The sequence below is a fragment of the Coffea eugenioides genome, chromosome 8 (assembly GCF_003713205.1).
Source record: "Coffea eugenioides isolate CCC68of chromosome 8, Ceug_1.0, whole genome shotgun sequence".
NCBI lineage: Eukaryota > Viridiplantae > Streptophyta > Magnoliopsida > Gentianales > Rubiaceae > Coffea > Coffea eugenioides.
In genome coordinates this window covers 9775251-9785965 of record NC_040042.1, presented here as the reverse complement: position 1 = coordinate 9785965, position 10715 = coordinate 9775251, and the positions used below count along the sequence as shown (strand labels likewise).

General features: G+C 38.2%; 2 protein-coding genes and 1 non-coding gene across 3 annotated transcripts; 1 reads left to right on the top strand and 2 right to left on the bottom strand.

The window, feature by feature from the left end:
- Positions 1-786: 786 nt before the first annotated feature.
- Positions 787-4352, bottom strand: LOC113781063 (60S ribosomal protein L13a-2-like). Its single transcript, XM_027326904.1, has 2 exons — positions 3425-4352; positions 787-1028 (listed from the first exon to the last, which is right to left on the bottom strand). Exons 1-2 carry the CDS (start codon positions 3735-3737, stop codon positions 952-954), a joined length of 390 nt encoding a protein of 129 aa, XP_027182705.1. The 5' UTR covers positions 3738-4352; the 3' UTR covers positions 787-951.
- A 1921-nt stretch (positions 4353-6273) lies between these two features.
- On the top strand, positions 6274-6380 carry LOC113781814. The gene has a single exon (XR_003469718.1). It is a non-coding gene; the product is annotated as a small nucleolar RNA R71 (small nucleolar RNA).
- A 3116-nt stretch (positions 6381-9496) lies between these two features.
- Positions 9497-10177, bottom strand: LOC113780192. Its single transcript, XM_027326006.1, has one exon. It carries the CDS (start codon positions 10175-10177, stop codon positions 9497-9499), a length of 681 nt encoding a protein of 226 aa, XP_027181807.1.
- Positions 10178-10715: the final 538 nt, after the last annotated feature.

Here is a 10715-nt window from a genome sequence, read left to right as displayed (position 1 = left end):
TCTATTTGGCATGAAATTAGACGGTTTGTTCCCCCCATAACTCAGGTTAGGGTGGTCCCTCCACCGAGGATTGTAGGTACTTGAGTACGGGTCGTACTGCCTTCTTGGTGCGGGCGCGTGGCCTGCCAGGTTCACCTGTTCTGCATTTTCCTCTTGAACCAGTGGGCACATCTCTGTAGACACTACAAGAATTTTGGTCATCAGTGATAACTACTTTTTGTCACAAATAATCAAAAAGTCGTCACTGATGACCATTATTGACAACATTTCAGTTGTCGCAAGGTCGTCACTGAATCTCCGTCGGTAAAAGTATACAGTGACGACTTTAAAGTCGTCAGTAAATAGAACATTTTTTATGACAATCTATGTCGTCAGTAAAAGATGAAATTATACAGTGACGACTTAGGGTCGTCACTGAATGAAACTTTTTATGACAACATATGTCATCAGTAAAAGCTATAAATCTAGTGACAACACCTTCTCTTGTCAGTGATGCAAGTGATGCATGAAGGGACGATGGTGAGGGCATAGGGGAATTAGTGACGACTTTGTTGTCAATAAACCCCTGATCAACTGTGACAACATTCCCTTATCAATAGACAGTTTTGATTGAGTGACAATAACAATTGTCAATAAAGACATCCTGCCTAGAAAAATACTACTCATTTACAACACCTTACACATGACTTTCCTACTACAATAATATCTAAAAAATGAAAATATCAGCAATGTTTAATAAATAACAAATGTAGGCACCGTTACAATAGAATATGCCAAAATAATATATTAAATATTCAAATGTCATAAATAAGTGCAACATCATAGTACAAATAGTTTCATAAGTTTGAGTAGAACAAATACTACTCATATACGTCAAGGCTGCACTAAAAAACATATTCCTCCCAAAACATTTCCTACGCTTCTGAAACATTTTCTAAACTTAAGACAGCACTATAACCACAGTTTTTGAGCCGACATGTAAGCCGTACTGCTAATCTTCTTCGAAACCTCCAAAATGAGCAATATATCTGCAATAAAGTAGTAAAGTTATTAGTAAAGTTATCAGGTGACAAAAGCAAAACAGTCTCTAATTGCTAAATAAACAACAAAAGTAACAAGCATTCACTAATCTGATACCACCGTAATGAATGCAGCAATTGCAGCAGAAATAGAGTGATAAGGGGGAGAGAAACTAGACTTGAGGAAGAAGAAAGAGAGATATTATTCAAAATGATTTTTCCATGTTGCCCAATCCAGATTTCTGCATTCTTATACAGCTCAAGAATAACAAAATAACTACTTGATTGTTGACTCAGCACAACAGTCTAACTAACAAGGAAGATTCCCTTTAACTACTTGAAGGAAATACATTTCGCATGTACTAAACTGGTATTCTTCAAGTGAAATACTATACTAGAAATACATTAATTCTTCAAGTTGAAACTGACAATCCACTGCAGAGAGACCAAACAGTACTATACTGGTATTAAAGGCTAGACGGACACAAATTAATGGAAGGGGAGAAGATGGAGAAGGGGAGAGTATGTGTAACAGGTGAGCAAGGAGGACTAGGTAGGTAGGTGGCAGTTCTTCTCATGGCTGGTAAGACATAACAAAACTGTTTACCCCAATGAAGAAAAAGCAATATTTAGAACTGAAGTCTGTAGAGCTGAATCGGATTCCACCCTGCATGCCATCCGGAGGATTGTAAATGGATTGATGGTCTGTGGAAAAAAAAAATTAGTGCACAGGAGTGTGTGTAGGAGGAAAGAGTTGGTGGATTGGATTGATGATCCGAATTTGATTGCTGAAGACATCGGTGGGGTAGAAAAATCTTGTTTCTGCAAATTTTGCCTGGATGTCAAGAAATGATATGTTTTTGCTGCAATGGATGGAAACAGGGAAAAACTGGGAACTGTGATAATTGCAGGCCTTATCTACTACACAAGATGCCTTGGTTGACTACCAAAGAATGAGGAGTGTTAACGGTTGTAAAGAGGAGGTTTGTCACAAATGAAGACCAATTTTGGCATCAGCAATGTTTCTTTAATCTGTCAAAATACTGTCAAAGATGAATAAATCTTCTGTTTTGTTCGTCCATCACTACTATACTACCACTCTGCTATACAAGAGGAACATTCCTTTTAGAATAGTCACGTAATCAAATCAGTAATCTTACAATACAAGTCAGCGATTGATAAAATGTTCACGTAATCAAATGCAGTATTCTCCCAACCCAACACAAGTCGGAGATTGATTAAATTGTTCACTTAACACTTGGGACTGTATATCTTGTTCCGTCAAAAGTTTTTAGCTAACTCATTGGCCATGAAAAGTTTTTAGCTAACTCATTGGCCAAATGACAATAATAATCTTTTCTATTCTTTAGCCCTTCTGTGCTCCTCAAATTAATATCATGAAACAGAAACACTATTGAAGCTTTTTTTTTTTGTGTAATGTTATTGTTTCATGATAACAAAACTATGATAAAGCCACAAATGTACTCCCAGGATCAAAACACCATCTGATTAGAACCTTGTGTTGACAGAAGTAATTCTTAAATGTCCCTCCTCAGTCTTGATTTTTTGCAACATGGTGAAAGACCTGCGAAATCTGCCTTAGGCCACTTTGCAAGTCAGATCTTCATAGCTTATAGTAATTTTATACCAGCTATCCTAATTGCACAGCAAGAGAATCAAGTATTTGGAGCAACTATGAATTTCAGCAACCCACGATGACTAACGAATCATGCGGCAGCTTCTTCTCTACCATTTCAGCATGCATGGGACAGAATTTATAAGCCCCAATGGAGCATGTAGATACACCAACTAATGCCCCAAGACTCAAACCGAGTCACTCAGGACCAAACAAACAAAATCATAATACAAAACCAGAGTTCCAGTAGCTGCTTTTCCCCACAAAAAAAAAATCCATGGCCGAAACAATTTACTCTAAAAAAAAATCAGAAACAAACATTGATTTAAGTACCAAAACTGATGAATTAGGCTTCTGGAGCAGATCATAAATGACAGAAGTGACACAAGACAACCTTATTGACATTCGAAACAATACGTCAGCCAACCAAAAGAGAAAACAAAAGAACTGCTGCAACCAACCTAACTCACTGACTTGTCCGATTTCTTTCAAACGTACAAATGCAACAAAACCATCTTTCAACAAAGAATTTTCGGCTAGACATTACATCGAACAGATTGGGGGTATTAAAAGTTTCATCAGATTTTTGTTCAAATTGAAGTCAATCAGCCCCAAAATTTATCAGAAATCAAGACATTCAACTCAATCAACATATGCAGCATGTGTATTCAAAAATGAAGCCAATTAACAGGAGAATCACACTGGATGAAGCCACGGCAGACCCATTTCACACTCTTGAGAAGAACTGAAATTTAAATAGAAAACTTACAGAGCTCTTGACGATGAAGATCCACGGGCGATGATGGTGGGTTCCGTGAGCGTGCGGCGAGCTTCAATTCCTCCGCCAAGTCCCTCTTCTTTCTCTTAGCCTCTAGCTCCCTGATTGTATCAGCGTAGTTCCACCCAACTTCAGACGATAGCCGACCCAGCAAACAGTACTTGTGACCAGCCTGGAGCCTCAAAACCTTGAGAGCATCAGGGATAACCATCCTCTTGGTTTTATCATAAGGCGGAGGTACTCCCTCGTACACCTTCAACCTCGCCAGGGCAGCTGCTCCTCTCTTGATTTTATGCGGAATCATCCCTCGGATGGTGCGTCAGAGGATTCTAGAAGGGGCGCAGAAATGGATAGGGCTATGGGAAGGTTTGGTGTTCATGCACTTGCGGAGGAATCGGAGGCACTTCATTTTCTAGCGAACGAGACCGTCGGAGAGGCAGATCTCCTCTCATCGGACCACCACCACTTTTAACCGACCTCCTCTCTTTTTTTTACTTTTATCCGCACCCTTTAATAAGGAGAAATTGAGCTGCATCAGTGCCACAGTGGCTGGCGGGCCCTAGGCTGGTGGCGTGCCAGGCGGTGAGGAGCTCAGAAACGATGGCAATGGGGCCGGGCGTGCGGTGGTGGAAGTGGTGGGACGGTGTAATTGGTCATCGTGGCGATGACCGACCGCGAAAGCTCAGGCGGTGACATGGAAATTGACGGCAAGAATTCTGGGCTTATTTAGGAATTCATGATCAAGGACCGTTTTGAAAAAATTTGGATGGATCGAGTTGAGGAAGATTGGGAATTTTTATTTTGGGATTTTGGGTTTGGAATTTTCATTCTCTCCTTGTCGGTCTTCTCTCTCTGCTCTTAGCCGACTTCCCTTGCCTTTATTTTTCTCTTCAATTTCGATTTTTCTCTTCTACCCCAGAGCTCCCCCCTTAATCTTGTGTGCCGCCCCTGCTTTTTTTGTTGTTTGCCCTGAAAACTAACCCTAAAATGAAAAGCCAAGATTTCATTCTCAAAAAAGGTCCATGTGTCTTATTCTTGTCCCTTTGATTTTTCTTTCTTTTTACTTTTTTTTCTTTTTCAAAACCCTAGAATCAAAACAAACAAAATAAAATTAAATGATTAAAGTTTAATTAAATGATAAAAATGACTTAAAAATAAAAGACTAAAAGTAAATGAAATGAATCAAAAAATAAAAGTACCAGTAAACAAAAATACCTTAAAAATTTGGTGTCTACAATGCCCATAAAAAGTTGGTACTTTGAATAGATAATGCTCATTTGCCCATAAACTACACTCCCTGAAGGCTATTTTGTTAATTACTTTGTAGTACTTTGTTATTCCTTTGCTAATACTACTTGGCATATAGTACAAAGGATAAATCTGGCATAAATTTCTTATTCCATTGATAAAAAGACCTGCCTGCCTTATAACTATTGTAATGAAAGATATATCTTTAGAGTTTATAACAAATTATTACTTAAGTTTGAGAAAATTATAAAATATTTATGCATAGTTTATCAAGATACTATTCGCAATTTCCTAATAAAAAAATAGGGGCTAAATTGTAAAAGCTACGGTGCCATAATAGAAATAATAAAATTGGTGTATTACATATGGGTGTTAAATTGCAAAAGTTAGAGTGCCATAGTAGAATTAATGAAATTAGTGAATTACATATGAGGCTAAATTACAAAAGTTAGGGAGTAATAATAGAATAAAAGAAATCGGTGTACTACATATGGGGCTAAATTGTAAAAGTTAAGGTATCATAATGGAATTTTTTACAACATTTGGGGCTAAATCGCAAAAGTTAGGGTGGCACAGTAGAATTAATGAAAGTGACTTAGAAATAAGTACTTTAAACAGTGACGATTAATTCTTGTCACTAAATCTGAATCGGTAGAGTGACAGTGACGATATTAGAAGTTGTCACTATATAGATCATTTTAGTGACAACTTTTTCAAGGTCGTCACTGAAGATTTAGTTGCTTTGAGCAATTATGACAACTTTTCTTGTCGTCACTAAACAACCACGTTTTCTGACGACTTTTGTCGTCACTAAAAATGTTGTCACTAATGACAATATTTCTTGCGGTGTAGTTTGTGACGAAAATAATGGGTCGTCACTAAACATTTAGTTGCTTTGATGCAATTGTGACAACTTTAGGTGTCGCGACTAAAGAAGTTCCTTTTGTGACGACTTATTGTTATCACTAAAAATTGTTGTCACTAATAAATTTTTTTTTAGTGATCAGTGACGACAACTAAAAGTCGTCTGTAAATAGTCCAAGCAATAGTGACGATGTTCTTAATGTCGTCACTATTGTGTGTTCTAAACACTCCCTCACTCTTGCTAAATCTTGGCGGGAATTTACTAGTGACGACTTTTCTAAGTCGTCACAAATGAGTTGGCTCCCATTAGAGGTTTGTGACGAGTTAGAAAGTCGTCAATAAAGGATCCACTTTTGTGACAACTTTTTTTCGTCACAGAGAAAAGTTGTCACTGATGACCAATTTTCTTGTAGTGAGAATGGCCCACGGCAGCACATATCCCACACACCTTGGCTTGTGAGGCACTTCCCACAGCTAGCTGCCGCACGAAGGATGTCAATTCAGAAATTTGTTGTTGACTGGAGGATGTTTCCACCTCATTCACCCTACGTGTTGGGACATCCTCCCTAGTGCCAAACTGTTGCGAATTTTTAACCATCCCCTCTATCAACTCCCATGCTGTCCGAGGAGTCTTGTTCACTAACGCCCCTCCGCTTGCAGCATCGATTATACTCCTGTCTCTGAAAAGTAGCCCTTCGTAGAAATATTGGATGAGCAGTTGCTCACTTATCTGATGTTGAGGGCACTTGATACACAACTTCTTAAACCTCTCCCAGTACTCATAGAGGGACTCGTCTGGGTGTTGTTTGATGCCGCATATCTCCTTCCTTAGGCTTGCAGCTCAAGACGCAGGGAAATATTTGTGTAAGAATTTTTTCTTCAACTGGTCCCACGTGGTGACACTACCCGGTGGTAGGTAGTACAGCCAGTCCTTCGCGAAGTCCTTCAAGGAGAAGGGGAAGGCCCTCATTTTTATCTGCTCTTCTGTGATTCCCGGGGGTTTCATACTGTTGCATACGACATCGAACTCCTGCAAGTGCTTATAGGGCTCCTTACCTGATAAACCATGAAAAGATGGTAAGAGCTGAATTAGGCCAGATTTCAACTCAAAAGATGTGTTATCATTTAAACTTGGAAAAGTAATGCACAAAGGTTGCTGATTTAAATTAGGCGTAGCCAACTCCCTTAATGTTTGTGCATTTGCCATGGTGGTTTCCTCTTGATCCGAGTCGCTCGAGGTGTCACCAAACGAATCTGTTAGTTCAACTTCTGGCTCAGGTCTCTGAGATGCGGCACTGGAGTGCGCCTCTCTAAGCTGTCTGGTTTTTTTCCTCGTTCTACGCACGGTACTTCAGGATCGAAAATTAATTTGCCTGTACGAGAAGATCGAGGCATAAACTAGAAAAATACCAGAAAATTAGAACGAAATTAGAATTAAAAAGAAACAAATACTTAATGCCGGTCCCCGGCAACGGCGCCAAAAATTGACAGGTCGTCAAACCTGTGCAATAATAAAAATAGAACCTAAATACCACTAAAAGTAGTCAGTAATTAATTCTAGGTACTGGAGCAGGAACTCTAGGTGTGCAATGAGTTACTTGATTCACCCTGTTCCCAAAGAATTTGCTTAATCCGATATACCAGAATTAATTAGTTGACAATAATTACTAATTAGTAGGCAGTGACAAGTAGGGTCATCTCCTAAGGGATTGGAAATATTTGTCTCTTTTAAATTCCGATGGGTAAGGGGGGATTTCACCAGAATAAAACTCAAAAACAATTAAACAACTCAACTAAAAATAAATAATTAACTAGCACGAATATAGCAGGAATTAAATCAAGAATAAATAAATTCTAGCCAAGGATGCAACTACCCAGACACAGTCCATTTATCCGATCATTGATGCAAGAGATGTTCACTTAATTTATTAATAGGCTAGTTATAGTCGACGATGAATTCTAACAACCAATTTTTCCTTAATTTATAGATGACCAAGGTACGACCGTTGATCACCCCTAATCAGAAAATACTCCTAGGTACGACCATAGGAATTAATTTCCCAATTGCATTCATACATAGAAAAACCTAACCCTAATCAATAACACGCTACGAGGGTTATTTAAATTAGATTGCACATTCCCCTAATGCGTAAACACACCGGTTGCCACTAATATTAATCAATCAAACAATTACAGATTTAATTGACTAAATTGGCACGAGATTAATAAATCACATTGAATATCGGGCCCTTGACATCCAATTAATAAAATAATCCCATGAAAATTCAAGCAGACAACGTGCAAATATTAATAAATTGAGGAACGCGTGAAAACTAATTAGATCTCACAGATTTTCGGGACTGTGCCGTCGAGTTGACCCTTGACTAGATGGAAGGCTTAGCCACGCCGCATAATTAAATCTCCATGCAAATTAATGGATTGCAAAGACATTGCGTTTTTTACTAGAAAGCAAGGAATAAAAGATGTTTTTCCCATTGGAAAATATTGTTGAACACCTAGCGTGTGTTAAAGGCTAGTCTAAAGAAAGAAAACTGAAAACTATGCTAAAACTAAAAAACTAAAGCCGTCCCCTTGCTTCTGTACGTTTCCTCCCTTAAAAAGCCAAAATAAAGATGACTAATAGCTATCTCCGGTGGTCCCCATAAATTTGGAACAAGCCTCCAATTTACTTCTTGTTTCAAGTCTATGTACGTTCCTTTCTTTGAAAAGCCCAAATGACTAAAATGCCTTTCACTAGCTTTGCGATCCCCACCAATTCAAAGGCCCAATGATTGAAGCTCATAGAAGTCTCCATTTTCTACAGAAAGTCCCTCCTTTTTTGTAGTTTTCTGCTCCATTCCCTGAAATTAAGTCCAGATACCAAATATAAGTAGATATCAACAATTAACAAAATATTTGGCAAGGATAAAAGGGAAAATGAATAATAAAATTACTAACAAATGATACCCTATCAAGTACAAGAGGGTGAGGTTACCCTATATGCCTAACTCTATCCTACAAGCTAACCGATTAGTGATTAATCAATTGAATAGAGTTAGGGTACAAAATGCAATTTTGTTGAACCATTACTTGCGGTTAAAGTCAGCGAAATGATAAATGGACTATTTAACCGGTCCATAAACCCGTACCTATACTGCATGGTCAATATTTGAGTTTTTCAAGGATGTGAACAATAATTTTTACATACACAGCCCTGTGCACGAACTTCCTGGAAAAGAGGCGCGAATTTCATTTCGCCCTACCACAAATTTGTTAACAACTATCAATGGATAGTTTACAAAATCTGAAATTATGTTTTCTTAGATAATTATTTGTGAATAAAACTATACAATAAAAAATCCAATAGTAAACTACTAAATAGTTGTTAACAACTATCAATGGATAGTTTACAAAATCTGAAATCAATAAAACTGTTAAATAGTCATGTGGACATGAAATTACAAGACACAAATTAACATTCTTGATATAATTATGGACTTCATCGAAAAAGAATTTTGTCATTTGAGTAGCAAGTGAAATGTGGATGGTCTAAAATAGTAGTATTATGAGAAAGAACTAAGAATTTTAATGAAATGCCAATATCTGCTTCATTTAATCGAAGCTCCTACACATTACTAAATTCATATCAACTGGGAATGGTATAAATTAGTAGGAGGTGTTTAGGTACAACTGGAGTTATTATTCCTGTCATTAATGGGAGAACGTTCTAATGCTGTGTTCTAGGTTCTATCTCATTCATGGTATGTTCTCAATCAAAAGTTAGCTGGATGATATGACACTTCGGATTTCAATCATAGATCCATTTCTTCTTTTTTTTTGGGGGGGGGGGGGGGGGAGGGGATTTGTAGTTATCTCTTTACAGATTCACGTTTTTTTTTTTAACTGTTTGATAAGTAACTTTTTTTTGATAGAGGAGTGCAAAAGTTTTTATTAAGATGGAATGAGGTCCGCCTGTAGTGCGGATAATACAAAAGACGGGGGTGAAAGATTCCACAAATAGTCATCCAAGGCAGTACAAGTATTCCTAGCAAAGCTATGAGCTGCGCTGTTCAAAGAACGCGGTATCCATGTGGTTTCCCACTTGGCGAAACTTCTCAGGAGCTGCAGGACATCTTCGACCAATACGCCACATGCCGAATCATCAGAGTCACAAAGCTGGAGCATTTTGATAACCTTGAGGTTGTCACCTTCAAGAGCCACGTGACTATAGCCCAGCTCAACCAGCAGTTTCGTTCCAAATTTTGCAGCATACGCTTCAATCACGTCAGGGGCCAAAACACCGGGGATCTTCTTCGTCAACCCCGCTATGAAATTGCCTGCGTCATCACGCACTACCACCCCAATACCAAAGAAACCTTCTGACGGAAAGATGGCCCCGTCAAAGTTTGCTTTGACAAAACCCATCCGAGGCTTAGTCCAATGCGTTCGAGTGGCTTGGTAGTGGGTAGAGGTGATTGACCCGTGTGTTGGGTTTGAAATAGCATCACGATATTGATGCAAAAAATTCATTGAAAGTGAAGCCAGGCTAAGGGGGTCTCTATAGGAACCAGCAAAGGTAGCTCCATTACGATTGTTCCAGAGATTCCACAGTATGATAGCCACCAGTTCCATGTCTTCTCGTGGTAGATGATGTAGGAGATTCGGAAGCCAAATTGTGACTTGCTGGGCCTTATTCAATCGAACTTTTGTAGATAAATGGCTGAGTGCCCACGATTGAATAGCCACTGGACAAGAGAGGAAGGTGTGATTCATGTCATCAGATGGGGCGCTACAAATAACACAGAGGAGTATTGCTGGAGACGTTTGATAAGTAACTTATCTATATAAAGAAGGTACCAATTATTATGTTGTGTGAGCCAAATAAAGGGAAAGGATAAATCCTTTTTTTTTTTGGGCTTAAATTTAACATATACACTACGAAATGGAACCTGAAGTGATGACTCATTTCGACTTGTAGGTTGATTTCTGTCCGATTTCGTTCTTGTGGCTAGGTATCACTGGAAAAAATAATTCTCTTTTTAATAGGAGTAGATCCTAATCCTTGTTTTCTTAATAATTCATCTTTTTAATAGGATACGACACATGTTTTTTAACTCATTGATCACATGTTTTTTTATTATCTTATTATACAGATCCAATTTTTGTTTTA

Coding starts and splice junctions, on each gene's coding strand:
- LOC113781063 (XM_027326904.1), bottom strand. CDS start 3,737: ATGATTCCGCATAAAATCAAGAGAGGAGCAGCTGCCCTGGCGAGGTTG. Junction 1,029..3,424: donor TCTTCATCGTCAAGAGCTCT/GTAAGTTTTCTA, acceptor ACTTTATTGCAG/ATATATTGCTCATTTTGGAG.
- LOC113780192 (XM_027326006.1), bottom strand. CDS start 10,177: ATGGAACTGGTGGCTATCATACTGTGGAATCTCTGGAACAATCGTAAT.